The sequence below is a fragment of the Anolis carolinensis genome, chromosome 6, assembly GCF_035594765.1.
Source record: "Anolis carolinensis isolate JA03-04 chromosome 6, rAnoCar3.1.pri, whole genome shotgun sequence".
Classification (NCBI taxonomy): domain Eukaryota; kingdom Metazoa; phylum Chordata; class Lepidosauria; order Squamata; family Dactyloidae; genus Anolis; species Anolis carolinensis.
The window spans coordinates 2,930,969-2,953,163 of record NC_085846.1 but is presented as its reverse complement, the minus strand read 5'-3'; the positions used below and the strand labels follow the sequence as shown (position 1 = coordinate 2,953,163).

Here is a 22,195-nt window from a genome sequence, read left to right as displayed (position 1 = left end):
TTTCCTATGCTACACCTCATCACACTGTGTTAAGCATTCATATTCTCTTGACCCGGTGATTGTAATGATTTCCTTTCCTTTCTCATATTCCTAATACTTTCCTAGTTACTCAGTGAGTGCCTATCTCTTCTGAGGGAGGAAGAATACACCTGTACAATGCGGACCAGCCGCTGCTTCCACAGAAGCTCAGCAATGCCAGCATCGCAGAGCGGTGCAAATGTGTGTGAGAATGGGTTGCATAACTCAGTTTCCCAATAAACAGCCTGTCAAGAGAAGTGGGTCTCCATTCATCCCACTCCAGAAAGCAGGTCATGGATTTCTGTGCCTGTTGGGATTTATTGAGAGGAGGAATCTACCCAACTTGCACAGAGACAAAACCTAGAAGTTCTAATGAGCATTAAAAACAAAGACAGATTATTCTATTAAAGAAAATAATATCTAACATACCAAACTCTGCATAGACACAGGTGTCTCCTCCTGCCCCACCGCTCCCCAGACCCAGCCTCTCTCTGGGCGGCCCGGCCCTCGAGGGACTCACCACTCTTCGTCCTTGTGGGCCAAGAAGAACTCCTGCATCTGCTGCCGCCGGAAGTCCAGCTTGTAGTCGTTGTAGCGCTTGACGGCTTCGGTCTCGTCAATGGAATCGTCCAAAGAGAGGAGGAACTCCTTGAAGCTCTTCATCACCGGAGGAGCGATGCCCAGGTCCACCTCCGCAATGTTCCCCAACCTGCGGAAGGAGAGAGAGGAACACGGCTGCACTCCTCCGTCTCCACGCGCCCCGCACACAGGCTGCTCTGCCTCCTTTTCAAAGGGCGTGTATCATCTCCAACTACGCAGCACTTACTCTACTCAATATATACATTGTACCTCATTGTACATTATACATTGTTCTGTCAGTCAGAACCGGACACAAGGGACAGACCCTCCCAGACAGCAATGTGGGGAACAACGGCCTCGTGCCCTTTCTACATTTACATATACAGTAGAGTCTCACTTATCCAACATAAACGGGCCGGCAGAACGTTGGATAAGCGAATATGTTGGATAGTAAGGAGGCATTAAGGAAACGCCTATTACACATCAAATTAGGTTATGATTTTACAAATTAAGCACAACAACAAATTTGACAGAAAAAGTAGTTCAATACGCACTAATGCTATGTAGTAATTACTGTATTTACAAATTTAGCACCAAAATATCACCATGTATTGAAAACATTGACTACAAAAAATGCGTTGGATAATCCAGAACATTGGATAAGTGAGACTCTACTGTACCATATTTACTCAAATCTAATACTCACGCTTTTTTGACTAAACGGCCTTACCAAAACTGTGGTGCGCATAATAATAATAATAATAATAATAATTTTATTTTTGTACCCCACCACCATCTCCCCAGAGGGACTCGGGGCGGCTTACAGATATAGAATTGTGTCATACAAAAATCTTAGTGCTGAAACAAAGCCAAAGAGGAAGGGGCTTCAGGAGCCCCTGGAGCTGCTATTGGAGGGATTCCACCTCTCATTTAATGGCTATGTCTCAATACTATGAGATCCTGGGATGTGTAGTTTGGTGAGGCATCAGGCATCCTTTGGCAGAGAAGGATCAAGGCCTTGTCAAACTACAGCCTCCATGACTCCATAGCATTGAACCAAGGCAACTGAAGTGGATTCACTCAACAGCAGACATGCACCCCAGGGTTTTCTTTTCCATTGCTGGAAGCTTTGGTGTTCTAACACAATTGTTTTTCAAGAAGGAATTCTAAGCAGGCAGCAACTATTACAAAGAGTGCACTTTTAGCCACTGCACATTACATTCGTCAGCAAATACTTTTTTAGTTTGAGGGTTTTGAAAATTGAGGTGCACATTAGATTTGATAGCACATTAAACTCGAGGAAATATGGGTATATAACCACAGCTTCAGACCCCAATGGTTTCTAGAGTGATAGTGGAAGAGAATTCAAAGCACCCAGCAGAGAAATTAAAAAAAAAAAACCACAAGAAAGTCCAATTTTCAAAGGCCAGCACCTACCAAGGTCAGAACAGCATCTTAGAAATTAGAATCAGGAAATAAAAAAATCAAGCATCGGGGGGAAATAGCAATTGAGGAGCTTCAAGCCCCCAGGTGCAGACCAAGGCCTGAGAGGCAGCATTTGCCAGAAATTAGAGTCCCAAGATTGCACAAGCTTTTTATTTGATCCGCTCCATAAAGTACAAGCTTGTGTGTCTGGGACTCTGGTTTAAATCCTCACAGCTGTTGTGCAAGTCACACCCTCTCAGTCTCAAAAGGAAAGCAAGGGTGGCAAACCTTCAAGTAATACACCTGGCGAAGAAAACCCCTGGATAGGTCACCATAAGTAGACAACAACTTGAATGCAATGCAAAAGACAAAAGCAGAATGTTTTTTGCAATCACTTGGGTAGGCCAAAATCTAGGTTCAAGCAGCCCAGCTTTTTGCCCTTTGGGGAGAGAAGGCAAAAGTCTGGCTGGAAAAGCCAGAGGCATCCATAGGAGTCTCGTGTCGGGATCGAGGGAAGTCCTAGTCCCTCTCTATCCTGCTTTGGTCAGACCTCTTTGCCTGGAATAATAACCCTGAGTCAGGTTCTGGGCAAAGCAGATCAAGAAAGAGATTGACTCTAAGATGGAAGGTGTCCAGAGAAAGACAACCAAAATGGTAAACGGTCTGAAAACGGAGGGAGCCGGGGATGTTTGGCTTGGTGAAAAGAAGGCTGAGAGAAGGGGACACGAGGGCCATGTTGAAATATTGGAAAGGATGTCCTATTGAGAAGGAAGGGGAAGGCTTGCTCTCTGCTGCTCCAGAGAACCATGGATTCACACGGCAGAAAAAAATTCAGAAGAACTTCAGGTGATAAAAAGAGCTTTTTGACAGGGCATCTCCTTCTCTGGAGATTTTTAAGCAGAGGCTGGAGAGCCATCTGTCAGAAGGGCTTTAATGGTGTCTTCCTGCCTGGTTGGGCTGGGTTAGGGTTTCTCCCAAATCTGATTCTCGGATGCCAGAGGGGCTTACCTGGCTTGGATGGGCAGGATGTGGTGCTGCGTCACGTGCATCTCGGGGTGGGCCCAGGGCTGGGGCGGTCCGTAGGTGGGGCCCGTGGAGACCCCGGTGTAGGGCATCTCGTACCCGGAGTGGTAGGGGTCTGCAGTGTGCTCATCCCTAAAGAGACGGCCCCACAACAAACAATCAATACCCCCATGCAATGAGGAGGGAGCCAGAAAATGGGGCAAGCCCGTGATGTTACATTCCCCATAAGGGAGTTTGTGGGAGAATTGTTGCAATAGAAAGGAGGTTTTGTTACTGGCCCAGATTTTTGGAGCAGGTGATGTGGGTCAATGAAGTGGGGGAAGTGCTGAGGAATCTACACACCCTCTTGCAAATTTCACTCCCAAAGAACCAGCCAATGGCCATTTGGATAAACAGCGTCAATCAACAGCGGATCCCATGTTTGATCCTGTCATGTTCCTATGCTTATACTGATATAGGTTATGTTCTCCTGCCTGTGGTTCTGCTACATGGAGTTGCTTTGTAAATTATGTATGTATATTTGACTATTAAGTTTATTAATAACACACATGCTGCATTTTATAAGTATGTAATTAAATTTAGAATACATGAGAAAACCTCTTGTTAGAAGTTAGCGGTACCTGCAGAGGATGGTAGCAGGTGATCTCACTGTTAGGCATTAATGTTTTGGCTGTTTGATGCTGTTTTGAGAAAGAACCACGCAAGATCTTTCTCGTGTGGTCCCGCCTTAAGTCATGAGGAGAGACGGGTTATTATTATTATTATTATTATTATTATTAAAGGGGGAGATTTGGGAATGTTTTCATTGGTTGACCAACAAAAAGGAAGATTACAAAAAGGATAGGACATACTGGATTTTAACAAAAGGTAAAATAGGATGTGAAGCATCAGAAATGTGCAGGCTGTAATATTTAGAAGGTGGTCAGTTCTGATATAAAGGCTACAACGTAGTTACCCTGTTTCCCCAAAAATAAGACATCCCCGAAAAATAAGACCTAGTAGAAGTTTTGCTGAATTGCTAAATATAAGGCCTCCCCCGAAAGTAAGACCTAGCAAAGTTTTTGTTTGGAAGCATGCCCAATGCCTGCCAAACAGAACACCAGAGCATGCAGGATTGGTAAATGTACATACCAGTTGTACATGGAAATAATGGTAGTAACAAGAAATTCTTGATAGGATTCAGTTTGTCTGGTTATGCTGGTTTGTGACAACAACTACTGTACAGTATATAATAAATGTTCATTTTTTGTTCAACAATAAATGTGAATTCTTCTTCATGGAAAAATAAGACATCCTCTGAAAATGAAACCTAGCACATCTTTGGGAGCAAAAATTAATATAAGACACTGTCTTATTTTCAGGGAAACACGGTAGCTGTTTTTCTGTTCTATTTAAGTAAAACTTGTCTATCTCAAAGCAAGCTGTTCAGAGGCTGAAATATGTTTATGTTTCAGAGCAGACATTGGACAACTTCGGCCCTCCCTCCAGGTGTTTTGGATTTCAACTCCCATAATTCCTAACAGTCGGTAGGCTGTTAGGAATTGTGAAGTTGTAGTCCAAAATACTTGGAGGAGCAAAGTTTGCCCATGCCTGCGTTAGAGCAACAGAGGATGGGGGCAAACAGTAGAAAAGAGACACTCCCATCCTGTTCTGTTTGCAAGCTTCCCTGGGCCAGAGGCTGGATGATTGGAAATGCGAAAGGAGTTGCAAGGAAATGAGATGGGAGATGGAGAAAGGATGGGGGAAACCAGCACTGGGCCCTGAACAAAGCTGCTTCAGCGCTATTTCCCCCCTCTGGAATCAGAAACCCAGGAAACACCCCAAGATAGTGCCAGCAGCAAGATGGAGAAGACAAAGCCGGGGACTGACCAGTCTCGCCGCATGCGCTTCTGCGGGGGACTCAGTTCATGGCGAGGCGGGGAGAAGCGCTCCCTCCGGTTCCGGTCGTAATCGCGGTATTCGCCGCGGCTCCGGCGTTCCCGGCCCCTATCCCACTCCCTGAAAGCAAGACACACACAATCCATAAGAAGTATTGTATATACTCAAATCTAATGCTCAACCTTTTGGGACCAATTGCCTTGCCAAAATTAGGGTGCGCACTAGATTTGCGTAATATGGTAGTCTTAGTGCTGAGACAAAACAAAAGGGGAAGCTGCTTCAGGAGCACCTGGAGCTTCTTTTAGAGAGCAAATATTTCAGTTTCAGAGGTTTGAAAATTGAGGTGCGCATTAGATTCGACAACACATTAGATTTGAGTAAATACGGGTATCATGAAAATTGGTGTGATGGTTTCAGTATTATTTATTTATTTCCAACATTTGTATCCTGTCCTTCTCACCCGAAGGGACTCAGGCGGCTTACAACAAAGGCAACAATTCGATGCCCACATAAAAACAATATCAAACACTACATAAAATCAATTAAAGTTATTAAATACAATATAAAATTACAATATATAAATTTAAAACAGGTTTTTTGAAGACCAGAGTTTAATCAGCCATGGAAAGGCTATGCAGATCCCTCTGAAGAAATCTTGCTAAGAAAATACTTCTAGAAAGAAAAAAACAGATAACATGTTCTGGAAAAAAATAAGAATAAATGTTGATGTCTCAGTTTTTAGGCTTGTTCCTGGGGCTATTTTGGGTGCTGATTAAGAATATTGCATTGGACAGACCACATCAGCTCTAGTTTCTTAGATATGGTCATCATGGTTTCTCCAAGCAGATGGAGAGTGGTATATGGCGTATGCTTTGTATCTCAAAAACTACAGCTGATAGGGAGAAACTGTTGCCACTTACAGAATTAGCAGGTCAAATAAATCCAGAAACAGGACTAACGCTTGAAGTACCAAAGTGTGTGCAGAAAGATAATTCTATGACTCTGTAAGACCCCTGCAGGATACCAGGAAAGCCTCGGGTGCCTCTACACTAAGCATGGGTAAAATTGGGCCTTCCAAGTGTTTTGGACTTCAACTCCCACAATTCTTAACAGTAAGTAGACCTGAAGGGAGGGCTGAAGTCTGCCCACGCCTGGTCTACAGTATAGAAGTGATACAGCGCAAAGCTCTCTTCTCCCTTTCTATCCCCCAAAATAGCTTGAGCTCAACCTGTCGCTCCAGTCGTCCCGCCGGCGGTCGTCCCGTTCCCGAGAGCGGTCATAGTCGCTCCGCTCCCGGCGGAATTTGTCCCTGCGCCTCCGGTCGTACTCATCGTCGCTGTCACCCATTGCAACAGCAGAGGGAAGTCACTCTCTGCAAAACAGAGCACAAGGAAGAGACCGTAAACCTCTGGGATCCGGTCCAGAATTCCTTCAGAGGATTGTGTCTGAACCAGGACATCTGATCTTGGACCGTCAAAGAGAAGAAGAAACACCCAATCGTGTTGAGGAATAAGTGATCAGTGGATTCAGAAGGGCATGTGGGTAGCATGGATATTTACCATATGATAAAGTTGAAGTGAACCGTTTTTATGTAATAATCATTTTGGGAGACGCCCTTCTTAAGAATGCAGGCTGTCCCCAAGATAAAAACATCCGACCTTTGATGGAGAACAAGACACCTCAAGAATTTATCAACCAGAATAAAAGAAAATTACTTCAAGATGATATGGAAATGGTACTTGAAATGGTACGAAAGATATATAATATGGATAAGAGCTGTTCAAAAAAATATTGGAAGGTTTACCAAGAAATGGGAACGTACATTCACATTTGGTGGCAATGTAAATATATACAGAGGTTCTGGGGAAAGGTTATAACAGAGATAGAAAGCATTATGAAGAAAAAAATTAATAAACATCGGGCAACTATACTGTTATCTTTATATGATATACAATACAGATTGTTGGAAATAAAATGAGAAGAATTTGATAACGATGTTGTTAACAACAGCAAGGCTATTAATAACTGGAACTAGAAAGGAGCAGTAGAAATAAAGGTAGAAAAAGATAGAAAAATTGCATAAGGAAATATGGAAATCAGCAATGAACGATAAATTAGCATGTAATTTAAAGGTAAAAAAAAGCCTAAGGAAAAATAACGATTCTGAAATAATATGGAAAAATTTATTGAAGAAACATTGAGAAAAGATGGGAATCAACCCTCACTAGAAGAATTGATGTTCTTTCTGGTGGGATTATGAAGATATTAATGGATAATATTAATGGATAATATTAATTTTCAACAAATACTCTCTCTCTCTATATATATATATATGTATATGTGCACACATTTCATCAATTTTCAACAAAAAGTTTATATACAGTATATACAGTAGAGTCTCACTTATCCAAGGTTCTGGATTATCCAAGCCATTTTTATAGTCAATGTTTTCAATATATCATGATATTTTGGTGCCAAGTTTGAAAATACAGTAACTACTACATAGCATTACTGCGTATTGAACTCCTTTTTCTGTCAAATTTGTTGTATAACATGATGTTTTGGTGCTTAATTTGTAAAATCATAACCTAATTTGATGTTTAATAGGCTTTTCCTTAATCCCTCCTTATTATCCAAGATATTCGCTTATCCAACGTTCTGCCGGCCCGTTTATGTTGGATAAGTGAGACTCTACTGTATATATATATAAATACGTACACACACACATTTTTGCAGATTAATGTCTTTAATTTTCAACAAATACTTTCCCCCAATTTTATTAATATTTATTATTTAATGTGTTGTCGAAGGCTTTCATGGCCGGGATCACAGGGTTGTTGTATGTCTTTCGGGCTGTGTGGCCATGTTCCAGAAGCATTCTCTCCTGACGTTTCGCCCACATCTATGGCAGGCATCCTCAGAGGTTGTGAGGTAATACCTCACAACCTCTGAGGATGCCTGCCATAGATGTGGGCGAAACGTCAGGAGAGAATGCTTCTGGAACATGGCCACACAGCCCGAAAGACATACAACAACCCCATTTATTATTTACTTCTGCGACAAGAGGCCATTCATTTAAAACATTTGCTGTAAAAAAAATTGAAAAACAAACAATTAAAATCACCCAATAAGACATTTGGATATTGATTTTGGCAACCCCGGGGGTCCCTGAGCTGCGAGTATAATGAAGGGAAAGGTCCCAACAGTCGCGATGACGAGGGGATTCTGGGAGCGGGAGTGCGAGGCCGGCTTGGCCGGGCCTTGTGGGAAGCGGGTGACGGAGGATGCCGGGAGACGGAGTCCTAGGCCTCGCTCACCTCGGAGGAAGGCCGCGGCCCGCCCTCGTTCTCCCGCGGAGCCTCTCGCGCGCTCTCTCGCCCGCCCGCCCGCCCGCTCGCTCGCAACGCGCTTTCTCCGTCACCTTCCGGGGCGCCTCAGCCGCCACTTCCGGTCCCGCCCCACTCGGCGCCGGGCGGAGAACCGGATGTAGGCCGCAAAACGGAGGACTTCCGGCGTACGCTCTAGGAAGGACTTCCGGAGGAACGAAAAGAGCGGGAGATTCTTTGGCCTCGTTCTCCTGAGGAGCTGCGCTCGCCTGAGGCCTCGCCCGGGCCGGCTTCTCCCCTTCTTCTCTCTCCCCTTCCTCTTCTCCTTCACCCCTTTCTTCTTTCTCTTCCTATTTCTTCCCTCCCTCTCTTCATCCCTCCCTTTTCTTCTTTTCCTTACTCTTTTTCTTTCCTCTCTTCCTTCCCTTCTTTCCTTTTCGTTCCATCTTTCTTCTCCTTTCTTCCCTTTTACTTTCCTTTCTCTTCACTTCCTTCTACTTTTCTTTTCCTTCTTCCTTCCCTTTTATTTCCTTCCCTTCCCATCCCTTTTCTTTCTCCTTTCCCTTCTTTCTTCTCTTCTTTTTTCCTTTTCGTTCCATCTTTCTTCTCTTTTCTTTCTTCCCTTTTCATTTTCTTTCTCCTCGCTTTCTTCCTTCCCTTCTACTTTTCTTTTCCTTCCTTCCCCATTTTATTTCCTTCCCTTCCCTTTCTCCTGTCCCTTTTTTCGTCCCTCCTTCCCTCTCCTTTCCCTTCTCCTTTCCTGTCACTTTCTTCCTCCTCCTTTCCTTTCTTATTTATTTATTTATTTTATTTGCAGTATTTATATTCCGCCCTTCTTTCTCACCCCGAAGGGGACTCAGGGCGAATTACAATGAACACCTATATGGCAAACATTCAATGCCAACAGACAAACAACATACAGTATAGACAGACACAGAGGCATTTAACATTTTTTTCCAGCTTCACGATTCCGGCCACAGGGGGAGCTGTTGCTTCACCGTCCACTAGTGGCTGTACTTCCTCATTCCTTTCCTCGTGTTTTGCTGGCAGTTTTTATGATGTTATAAATTGGTTAAATTAGCCTCCCGCATAAAGCGTACCTAAATCTCCCTACTTGACAGATGCAACTGTCTTTCGGGGCTGCATAGGTCAACAGCAAGCCGGGCTATTTAATGGTCGGGGGTTTAACCCGACCTGGGCTTCGAACTCATGACCTCTCGGTCAGTAGTGATTTATTGCAGCTGGTTACTAGCCAGCTGCGCCACAGCCCGGCCCTTTCTTCCGTTTTCCTTTTCTTTCTCTTCGCTTTCTTCCTTCCCTTCTACTTTTCTTTTCCTTCTTCTTTCCTTCTCCTTTTTATTTCCTTCCCTTCCCATCCCTTTTTCCCTGCTTCCCTTCTCCTTTCCTTCCCCTTCCCTTTTTCTTCCTTCCCCCTCTCCCTTCCCATCACTTCCTTTCTTCCCCTTTCCTTTCTCTTCTCCTTTCATCTTTCTTCTACTTTCTCTTCTTTCCCGTCACTTTCTCTCTCTCTCTCTCTCCTTTATTTATATTCCGCTCTATCTCCCCGAAGGGACTCAGGGCAGATTACAGGACAAACATCCAATGTCTTTACACAATTAACAAGGACAGACAATACACAGACAGAAGTAAAGGTATTTCCCATCTTTCCATTTCCAGCATCTTGGAGGCTGTGCTTGACTCTGGCCACAGGTGTGTGTGTGTGTGTGTGTGTGTGGGTGGTATCACTCCATCTTCCATGCCGAGCTTTGTTGACCTTAGACATCCTCCCAATCAATGTCCTTAATTATGCCTTTCCCTGCTAAAAGCAGTACCTATTTATCTACTCACATTTCTGCTTTTGATCTGCTAGATGGGCAGGGAGCGGGGGGTGACGGCGGGAGCTCACCCCGACCTGAACTCAAACTGCTGACCTTTCAATCAGCAGGATTTTCTGCAGCTAGAGGTTTAGCCCGCTGTGCTAAGTGTTGTGGGCTACTCATCTGCTTCTGAGGAGGTGGCTGAAGGGGTAGCACTTGGGGATTTGGGGCCAAGTGTTGAGGAAGGAGAAGGTGAGGAGGACATACTACCAGTCCCTACATTTTTAGAACAGCGAAGGGCAAAAGAAGAAAGGAGAAAGTCAGCTAGAATCACAGGAAAAATGCTGAGCAATCAGACCTGGCCCTGGGAACATCTCTGCTGAGAGCTCAGGGCTATAAATTAGCAGCAAAGCCAGAAGTCAGTACTGGCTGCAACTGACCTACTCGGTGTTATTACTTGCATTATTATTATTATTGTGTTGTCAAAGGCTTTCATGGCCAGGATCACAGGGTTGTTGTGTTTTTTCTGGGCGGTATCGCCATGTTCCAGAAGCAGCATTCTCTCCTGACATTTCGCTCACATCTATGGCAGGCATCCTCAGCCTCAGGCCCCTTCCTTTACCCCCTCAGCCGCTTATGCGGCTGAGGGGGAAAAGGAAAGGGCCTGAGGCTGAGGATGCCTGCCATAGATGTGGGCAAAACGTCAGGAGACAATGCTGCTTCTAGAACATGGCCATACAGCCCGGAAAACACAGCAACCCAAATCCCTTTTCCTTTCGTCCTTTTCTTCCCCTTTCCTTTCACCTAATAGAAATGTCACTTGGCCACAGCCAAACCACTTTCCTCCCTTTCTTTCCCTTTGGAACCAAACGGAATACCGTATATGCTCGAGTATAAGCCGACCCGAAAATAAACCAAGGCCCCTAATTTTACCAAAAAAAAAAACTGGGATAACGTATTGACCCGAGTATAAGCCAAGGATGGGAAATGAAGCAGCTAACTGGTAAATTTCCAAATAAAAATAGATACCAATAAAATTACATTAATCGAGGCATCAATAGCTTAAATAATGTGTATATACATGGATACAGATATACAGGTTCATGAATCTATATGTATATAGGATTTGCAAGGACCTGCAAACGTATGAGGGGAAAAATCATATAGAGTCTCACTTATCCAACGTTCTGGATTATCCAAGGCATTTTTGTAGTCAATGTTTTCAATACATCATGATATTTTGATGCTAAATACGTAAATACAGTAATTACTACATAGCATTACTGCATATGGAACTATTTTTTTCTGACAAATTTGTTGTATAACATGATGTTTTGGTGCTTAATTTGTAAAATCATAACCTAATTTGATGTTTAATAGGCTTTTCCTTAATCCCTCCTTATTATCCAACATATTTGCTTATCCAACATTCTGCCAGCCCGTTTATGTTGGATAAGTGACACTCTACTGTATAAAATTAATGTATATATATAGATGGAGATATATAAGTACATAGGGATTGCAAATGCATGCAGGGGGAAATGCCTATATATTTGTAGGAGAGATTAATAAATATTTTCAGGGGGAAATGCTTTTATAAGATTAATTGATATATATTTTTCTTCTTCCTGACTTGCAAGGGCGTTTTTCCTTTTTCAAAACATTCCCTAGGATTTTATCAAAGTATGTCTATTTTATGTGACCTTATTAGTTTGATGATTTGTTTTATTGTTGATTGATTTGTTTTACTGTTGTGTTTTGTATTGCTTGTTTGGCCTGGGCTTGGCCCCATGTAAGCCGCCCCGAGTCCCTTTGGGTTAATGGGGCAGGGTATAAAAATAAATTATTATTATTATTATTGGTTAAGAGCGAGGGAGGCTTTGGAAAACACACTGATAAGGGAGGGTAAGAGAGAAATATATCATATATTGCAAGCAACAGTTCTGTTGCCTGGCCTTGACCTTATTATAAGCTGAGGGAGGCTTTTTCAGCTCAAAAAAAAAAGGGCTGAAAAACTCGGCTTATTTTCGAGTATATCCGGTACTTCTTTGAGTTCAAACCCTTCAATTCTTTTAAGTCGGATCACGAAGACTCTGTGGTCCACGTCTGGTCCAGATCCATCACACAACAGAGGATCCTTTGTGGTTCAAACCAACCAACTTACATATATTGATGTTTCACATAGGCAGACAGATATTGTAGTCCAAATGTGGCAAAGTGTCCAAGGCGGTCAACGTATTCTGTTTTTATTCAGCGGCTGCAAAAGGACCGGGGGCCACAGAGAGGCAGAACTCGGCCCACTTTCCCTCCCTTCGCCCCCCTAAAAACATGCTGCAGAAATATGTGCGGATTCACCAGAATCTCCTCGTTTGGAGAAAAAACACTGTTTTGAGTTCCACAAAATCACGGCTTCCGTTCTTTCGTGGCTGGAAATGGGTCCAAAGGCTGGCAGAGAAGTCCAGAAATCGCCCCAAAATTCCCTGAGGGTCAGCGGAGGTCACAAGGGTCAAAGGAGGAGGAAAAGGGGGGGGTCCGGATGACCCTCAGCCCCCCAGGCGGATGCTCTGGATCATCTGGAAGATGGCTGTGGAAAGACATGCAATTTGAACAGTATACAAATCCAATGCAAACTTGGGCCCTCTCTCCAGTTGTTTTGGACTGCAACTCCCACCATTCCTAACAGCCTCAGGCCCCTTCTTTTTCCCCCTCAGCCGCTTAAGCGGCTGAGGGGGAAAAAGAAGGGGCCTGAGGCTGTTAGGAATGGTGGGAGTTGCAGTCCAAAACAACTGGAGGGAAGGCTGAAGTTTTCCCATGCATGCATGTATATTTAATTGTAATATTTATTCCATGTAGGGTCTTAAATTGCATTGTTTTGGAGGCCGTGGGCCGCTCTTAATCATAGCAGAATCCTAGAGCTGGAAGAGACCCCCAAGGGTCATCTAGTCCAACCCCCTTGTACTTGACAGGAAGACACAATCCAAGCCCTCTCAACAGATGGCCATCAAGTCCATTTGAAAACCTCCCGAGGGATACTTCAGTGGGCATCCAGGTAGTTTATATCACGTGGAGTTAAGAAGCGACCCCTGAACATCCAACCCCATTATTCTGCCATTTATTTATTTTATATATATATATATATATATCTTTATTTATACCCCGCCACCATCTCCCCACGGGGATTCAGGGCAGCCTATATATATATATATATATATATATATATATATATATATATATATATATAGAGGCTGCCCCGAATCCCCGTGGGGAGATGGTGGCGGGGTATAAATAAAGTTTTATTATTATTATAATTAATTAGCATTAAAAAGGTTTGAAAATCTGGCTACCAGTATTAAAAAACTCAAAAATCAGAACAGTAGATGGGAAGCAACACTCTGAGGGCAGAGGAGCCCCAAGGACGGCTAATGACTCTGAACAAAGGATGCCCCCCCAGGCAAGAGACAAACCTTTCCAATGCTAATTAGGGTGATGAACTGAAACATTAGCGCTGGCTTCCAACTGACAAAGAACTCTTCTCACACCCTGGACTCTCCACAGATATATATTTACCTTCCTTGCTTAGTTTATCCATGCCTCACAACCTCTGAGGATGCCTGCCATAAATGTGGGCGAAACGTCAGGAGAGAATACTTCTGGAACATGGCCACACAGCCCGAAAGATATACAACAACCCTGTGATCCTGGCCATGAAAGCCTTCAACAACACATTAAAAAAGGATCCTTTTGCAAAAAGAGAAAATAAATAATAATAATAATAATAATACTACGGACCTGATCCGCAGACCACAAAGACGAAGAGGGCCAGCAGCCAGGGTCCGACGGGGGCCTTCTCCTCCTGAGGCATCTTCACACACACAAAAGAGACCAAGACGTCACTCGAAAACAGACTTACACAACAGCCATTAGTTCTATTTTTCCTTTTGGCTTGGAATCATGGGATTTGTAGTCCGGCAGAGAAGGCTCAAGACCAGGGGTCCCCAAACTTTTTAAACAGGGGGCCAGTTCACAATCCTTCAGACCGTTGGAGGGCCGGACTATAGTTGGCCACCGAGCAATAATAATAATAATAATAACAACAACAACAATAGCAATAATAATAATAAAGAGGGTTGGAAGAGACCCCTTGGACCATTGAGTCCAATCCCCTTCTGCTTTTGTGTACCGAAAACACAAGCAAAGCACCCCTGACAGATGGCCACCCAGCCTCAATGTTAATAATAATAATAATAATAATAATAATAATAATAATAATAATAATAAAGAGGGTTGGAAGAAACCCTTTGGGCCATTGAGTCCAATCCCCTTCTGCCTCTGTGCACTGAAAACACAAGCAAAGCACCCCTGACAGATGGCCACCCAGCCTCAATGTTAATAATAATAATAATAATAATAATAATAATAATAATAATAATAAAGAGGGTTGGAAGAGACCCTTTGGGCCATTGAGTCTAATCCCCTTCTGCCTCTGTGCACTGAAAACACAAGCAAAGCACCCCTGACAGATGGCCACCCAGCCTCAATGTTAATAATAATAATAATAATAATAATAAAGAGGGTTGGAAGAAACCCTTTGGGCCATTGAGTCCAATCCCCTTCTGCCTCTGTGCACTGAAAACACAAGCAAAGCACCCCTGACAGATGGCCACCCAGCCTCAATGTTAATAATAATAATAATAATAATAATAATAATAATAATAATAATAAAGAGGGTTGGAAGAGACCCTTTGGGCCATTGAGTCTAATCCCCTTCTGCCTCTGTGCACTGAAAACACAAGCAAAGCACCCCTGACAGATGGCCACCCAGCCTCAATGTTAATAATAATAATAATAATAATAATAATAATAATAATAATAATAATAAAGAGGGTTGGAAGAAACCCTTTGGGCCATTGAGTCCAATCCCCTTCTGCCTCTGTGCACTGAAAACACAAGCAAAGCACCCCTGACAGATGGCCACCCAGCCTCAATGTTAATAATAATAATAATAATAATAATAATAATAATAATAATAATAAAGAGGGTTGGAAGAAACCCTTTGGGCCATTGAGTCCAACTCCCTTCTGCCTCTGTGCACCAAAAGCACAAGCAAAGCACCCCTGAGTGATGGCCACCCAGCCTTAATAATAATAATAATAATAATAATAATAATAATAATAATAATAATAATAATAATGGTTGTAAGAGAAGAAGAGACCCCTTGGGTCATTTAGCCCAACCCCCTTATTCCCTTGTGCCTTTTGGGGGCCGGATAAATGGCTTCAATGGGCCGCATCCGGCCCCCGGGCCTTAGTTTGGGGACCCCTGCTCAAGACCTTGCGAAATGACAACTCCCACGACCCCATGAGCATTGAGCCAGTTAAAGTGGTGCCAAACGGCATTCCTTTGCCTACCTGGGAAAAGGTAGGAGGCCTTGCAAAACTACAACTCCCAGGATCGCATAGCATTGAGAGAGGGACAGTTAAGGTTTGTTTCGATGCCATATATTCTTCACAAGGACGTCTCCCCAACAAACAATTATTGAGACTCAGTCCACGTTAACTTTGTTCTCGCATCAATGTTTACACCAAACTGGGTTAATGCCATAATGTAGATGCGCCTAGTGCAGTGATGGCCAACCTATGACACGCGTGTCAGCACTGACACGCCTAACCATTTTTACTGACACGCTGCCGCATGCAGATTGATTGGATGACTAATGTCTTTTGTGGCCAAATTTAGTGTGATTTGGTCCAGTGGTTTTGTTGTTTACTCCATGGGAATTATGCACATTATATATAATTATATATAATCTCATTCTATTATTATTCTATTATTGTAGTATATTATCATATGATTACTATTATATTATTCATGATTCATGACTACATTGAAACTAGAATAGAGAGAAATCAGCGTGGAAAATTGCAAGAGGTAGCATAGATTGTTGTACATGGAAATAATGGTAGTAAATAGTTTTTGATTTATTAAATAGTTATATATTACAATTATATATTTTTGTTATTTAAACTATACATATTGCGAAATTATGGTTTTTTTCTTGGAAGTGACACACCACCCAAGTCATGCTGGGTTTTTTGGTGAATTTTGACACAATTTTGGCCTAGTGAATGCTGGAAACCTTGCAAAACTACAACTCCCAGGATTCCACCCACATTGAGCCAGGGCAGTTGAAGTGGCACCAAACTGGGTTAATCCTATAGTGCAGCTGTGCTTAGAAATGTAAATTGTAAAACTGCAACTCCCAGGCCCCATTAGCATAAAGCAAGGGTAGTTAAAGCGGTGCCAAACTGGGTTAATCCTACAGTGTAGATGCATATAGTGAAGGCAAGAAGGAGACCTTGTAGAACTACAACTCCCAGGGTCCTATTAGCATTGAGCCAGGGAAGCTAAAGTGGTATCAAACTGGGTTAATCCTACAGTGTAGCTGCATATAGAGAAGGCAGGAAAGAGACATTGTAGAACTACAACTCCCAGGATCCCATTAGCACTGAGCTTAGACAGTTTAAGTGGCACCAAACTGGGTTAATCGTACAGTGTAGGTGCACCTAAAGGAGGTAGAACTACAACTCCCAGGGTCCCATTAGCATTGAGCCAGGTCAGTTAAAGCGGTTTCAAACCGGGTTAAATCCCACAGTGCTGATGTGCCCAGAGAAGGCTGGAAGCCTCATAAAATTACAACTCCCAGCATTGAGTTGAGGGAAACTAAAGTGGTATGAAAGTGGGTTAATCCGACAGTGTAGATCAGGGGTCCCCAAACTAAAGCCCGGGGGCCGGATGCCGCCCTCCAAAGTCATTTACCTGGCCCCCGCCCTCAATTTTATAATATAATATTTTATATAAGTTTTAATAATATAATATATTGTAGATACTTATAATATTGATAATAATATTATAATGTAACACAATATAATACTAATAATAATACCATATAGTAAAATTAATTATATATTATATATTACATATAATATAACTAATAATATTACAGAACAGTGGTATAGTACATCGTAGTAATGATGCTAATATTGTGCTATGCTAATAATATATTGTATATACATATAATATTGATAATATTAGAATGTAATACAATAGAACACTAAGAATAATACCATATAATAATATTAATTATATATTCTATATTACATATAATATTACTAATAATATTACAGAACAGTGGTGTAGTACATCGTAGTAATATGATGCTAATATTGTGCTATGCTAATAATATATTGTATATACATATAATATTGATAATATTATAATGTAACACAATATAATACTAATAATAATACCATATAGTAAAATTAATTATATATTATATATTACATATAATATAACTAATAATATTACAGAACAGTGGTATAGTACATCGTAGTAATATGATGCTAATATTGTGCTATGCTAATAATATATTGTATATACATATAATATTGATAATATTAGAATGTAATACAATATAACACTAAGAATAATACCATATAATAATATTAATTATATATTATATATTACATATAATATTACTAATAATATTACAGAACAGTGGTGTAGTACAACGTAGTAATATGATGCTAATATTGTGCTATGCTAATAATATATTGTATATACAGTAGAGTCTCACTTATCCAACATAAACGGGCCGGCAGAATGTTGGATAAGCGAATATGTTGGATAATAAGGAGGCATTGAGGAAAAGCTTATTAAATATCAAATTAGGTTATGATTTTACAAATGAAACACCAAAACATCATGTTGTACAACAAATTTGGCAGAAAAAGTAGTTCAATACGCAAGTAATGCTATGTAGTCATTACTGTATTTATGAATTTAGCACCAAAATATCACAATATATTGAAAACATTGACTACAAAAATGCATTGGATAATCCAGAACGTTGGATAAGCGAGTGTTGGATAAGTGAGACTCTACTGTACATACAATATTGATAATATTAGAATGTAATACAATATAACACTAAGAATAATACCATATAATAATATTAATTATATATTCTATATTACATATAATATTACTAATAATATTACAGAACAGTGGTGTAGTACAACGTAGTAATATGATGCTAATATTGTGCTATGCTAATAATATAATATATTGTATGTACATATAATTATTAAGCCACTCTGAGTCCCCTTTGGGGTGAGTAGGGCGGGATATAAATGTAGGAAATAAATCAATAATAAATAAATAAATTTTAGACTTAGACTCGCCCAAAGTCTGAAATGACTTGAGGGCACAAAACAACAACAATCCTAATTAACTTGACTATCTCATTGGCCAGAAGCAGACCCACACTTCCCATTGAAATCCTGATAGGTTTATGTTGGGAAAAATTGTTTTCATTGGGTTGTTGTATGTCTTTCGGGCTGTGTGGCCATGTTCCAGAAGCATTCTCTCCTGACGTTTCGCCCACATCTATGGCAGGCATCCTCACAACCTCTGAGGATGCCTGCCATAGATGTGGGCGAAACGTCAGGAGAGAATGCTTCTGGAACATGGCCACACAGCCCGAAAGACATACAACAACCCTGTGATCCCGGCCATGAAAGCCTTCGACAACACATTGTTTTTATTTTTAAATATTGTATTGTTCTTTCATTGTTGTTGTTTTGCACTACAAATAAGACATGTGCAGTGTGCATAGGAATTTGTAAGTGTTTTTTTTTTTTTTTTACAAATGATAATTCGGCCCCTCAACAATCTGAAGGATTGTGTAGATCAGGGGTCCCCAAACTAAGGCCCGGGGGCCGGGTGCGGCCCTCTGAGATCATTTACCTGGCCCACGCCCTCAGTTTTATAATATAATATATTCTATATACATATAATATTGATAATAATATTATAATGTAATACAATATAACACTAATAATAATACCATATAATAATATTAATTATATATTCTATATTACATATCATATTACTAATAATATTACAGTATAGTGGTATAGTTCAATATAGTAATATATAATGCTAATATTGTGCTATGCTAATAATATAATATATTGTATGTACATATAATTTGTAAGCCACTCTGAGTCCCCTTTGGGGTGAGAAGGGTGTGATACAAATGTAGTAAATAAATGCTGTAAATAAATAAATAATAAATAAATACATTTTAGACTTAGGCTTGCCCAAAGTCTGAAATGACTTGAAGGCACACAACAATAACAACAACAACAACCCTAATTAATGTGGTCTCGAATGCTTTTATGGCCAGGATCACAGGGTTGTTGTGTGTCTTTCGGGCTGTGTGGCCATGTTCCAGAAGCATTCTCTCCTGACGTTTCGCCCACATCTATGGCAGGCATCCTCAGAGGTTGTGAGGTATGGAGAAAACTAAGCAAAGAGGTCAATATATATCTGTGGAAAGTCTAGGGTGAGAGAGGTCAGTGTGAATGTGTGTAGTTAATCACTTTAATTAGCATTGAAAAGCTTATCTGCTGTCTTCTTCCTGCCTCTGGGGCATCCTTTGTTTAGAGTCGTTAACTGCCCTAGGTTGATTCATGTCTGGAAATCCTCTGTTTTTAGAGTATTGCTTTTTATTTACTGTTCTGATTCTTGAGTTTTTTAATACTGGTAGCCAGATTTTGTTCATTTTCATGGTTTCTTCCTTTCTGTTGAAGTTGTCCACATGCTTGTGGATTTCAATGGCTTCTCTGTGTAGTCTGACATGATAGTTGTTAGAATGGTCCAGCATTTTTGTGTTCTCAAATAGTATTCTGTGTCCAGGCTGGTTCATCAAATGCTCTGCTATGGCTGATTTCTCTGGTTGAATTAGTCTGCAGTGCCTTTCATGTTCTTTGACTCTTGTTTGGGCAATGCTGCGTTTGGTGGTCCCTATGTAGACTTGTCCACAGCTGCAGGGTATCCGGTAGACTCCTGCAGAAGAGAGAGGATCCCTCTTGTCCTTCGCTGACCGTAGCATTTGTTGGATTTTCTTCGTGGGTCTGTAGATAGTTTGTAGGTTGTGCTTCTTCATCAGCTTCCCTATGACTTCCCTAGACTTTCCACAGATATATATTTACCTCTTTGCTTAGTTTTCTCCATACCTCACAACCTCTGAGGATGCCTGCCATAGATGTGGGCGAAACGTCAGGAGAGAATGCTTCTGGAACATGGCCACACAGCCCGAAAGGCACACAACAACCCTGTAACCCTAATTAACTTGACTATCTCATTGGCCAGAAGCAGGACCACACTTCCCATTGAAATCCTGATAAATGTTTGTTGGTTAAAATTGTTTTTATTTTTAAATATTGTATTGTTCTTTCGTTGTTGTTGTTGTTGTTATTGTTTTTGCACAACAAATAAGACATGTGCAGTGTGCATCGGAATTTGTTTGTATTTTTTCCAAATGATAATCCAGCCCCTCAACAGTCTGAAGGATTGTGGACCGGCCCTCGGCTTAAAAAGTTTGAGGACCCCTGGTGTAGATGCACTTAGAGAAGGAGACCTTGCAGAACTACAACTCCCAGGTTCCCATGTGCAATGGGCCAGGGGCAGCTCAAGCGGTCTGGAAGTGGGCGAAGCGGGCCGTGCGGGCCAGGCCGGTCTTACCGGGCTCCGGTGGAGGCCCCCCCGCTGGGTGATGCTCTTGCTGTGCCGCTCGTTGGCCACCTTCATCCGCTGCACCCCGGCCATGCCCGGAACCCACTCGGCAGATGCCCCTGCTGCTGCTGCTGCTGCTGTTGTCGTGGCGCCTGCGGCGGGCGGGCGGGTGGGCGGTCCCTCGGTAGGCCACGCCCCCGCGCACGCGCAGTGACGCCGCCGCCTCCTGACGCCGGCAGGGAGCGCGCCATTGCTTTTGCCCGCACTTCCCAGAGCAAAGCATTGTGGGAGTTGGAGTCCAAAACACCCGGGTGTCGATCTCCCTGAAGCCACTCCTGCATGGCTGCACATTGTAAACAGAAGCTTTAAACACAATCTATATATATAAAAGAGTGATGGCATCACGGCAACGCACAAAACAACAAAACTACAGGCCCCCCAACCTCGAAATTTGACAACACAACCCATCATCCACGCCTCTAGGTTGAGACAACAAAAAGAAAAGAAAAATAAAGTCCTAATTAGAGGGAGAGGAATAATTGCTTTTATCCAGTTGCTGCCAGTTAGAAGGCTAAGCTCCTCCCAACTTGGTCTCCTAGCAACCCAATAAAAAATAATAAAAACACTAAAAAACACTAAAAAATTAATACAATAAAATACTATAACAGAAAATAACTAAAAATAATACAAGAAAATAATAAAATATAATAAATAATAATTAATATATAAATAAATATTATATATATATACATATACATATATATATATATATATATAAATATATAATAATAATAAATATATATTGTTTATTTATTATATAAATATAATAAATAAACAAACTACACATCCCTAGTAGAAAACAGCCAGGCTTTGAAGCAGCAAGGCTATTCACTGCAATTCCAATTGGCCACAGCAACATAATATGTACATATTATGTACATATAATTTGTAAGCCACTCTGAGTCCCCTTTGGGGTGAGAAGGGTGTGATACAAATGTAGTAAATAAATGCAGTAAATAAATAAATAAATACATTTTAGACTTAGGCTCGCCCAAAGTTTGAAATGACTTGAAGGCACACAACAACAACAACAACAACCCTAATTAACTTGACTATCTCATTGGCCAGAAGCAGGAGTATGCTTCCCATTGAAATCCTGATAAATGTATGTTGGTTAAAATTATTTTTATTTTTAAATATTGTATTGTTCTTTCGTTGTTGTTGTTGTTGTTGTTGTTGTTTTTGCACTACAAATAAGACATGTACAGTGTGCATCGGAATTTGTTTGTTTGTTTTTTTTCAAATGATAATCCGGCCCCTCAACAGTCTGAAGGATTGTGGACCGGCCCTCGGCTTAAAAAGTTTGAGGACCCCTGATCTAAGCATTCACAACACATGGACAACGTATAAATACTATACAATACTACACAGGGACATAGACCCCTTCTACCCTCACCACTTTCACAGTACACAAACAACCAAATGCATACTAAACATAAAGACAACCATACAACAGACATTCAATACCACCACTATCTCAACAATTTCTCA

General features: G+C 41.4%; 1 protein-coding gene across 5 annotated transcripts in view; it reads right to left on the bottom strand.

Moving 5' to 3' along the window:
• Window positions 1-21,273, bottom strand: part of srrt (serrate, RNA effector molecule) — a 45,959-nt gene extending 24,686 nt beyond the window's left edge. The window contains exons 1-6 of one of the 5 annotated variants that reach the window (XM_062984561.1): window positions 20,654-20,842; window positions 13,856-13,928; window positions 6,152-6,295; window positions 4,915-5,043; window positions 3,031-3,177; window positions 539-727 (exon numbers count right to left, since the gene is read on the bottom strand). In XM_062984561.1, the coding sequence (XP_062840631.1) occupies window positions 539-727; window positions 3,031-3,177; window positions 4,915-5,043; window positions 6,152-6,270 (584 nt within the window). In that variant the 5' untranslated portion in view covers window positions 6,271-6,295; window positions 13,856-13,928; window positions 20,654-20,842. Of the gene's footprint in view, window positions 1-538; window positions 728-3,030; window positions 3,178-4,914; window positions 5,044-6,151; window positions 6,296-8,240; window positions 8,402-12,286; window positions 12,651-13,855; window positions 13,929-20,653 lie in introns of those variants that run through there. The other 4 variants (XM_062984559.1, XM_062984562.1, XM_062984560.1 and 1 more) reach the window with 4 other exon arrangements.
• Between the last annotated feature and the right edge of the window lie 922 nt (window positions 21,274-22,195).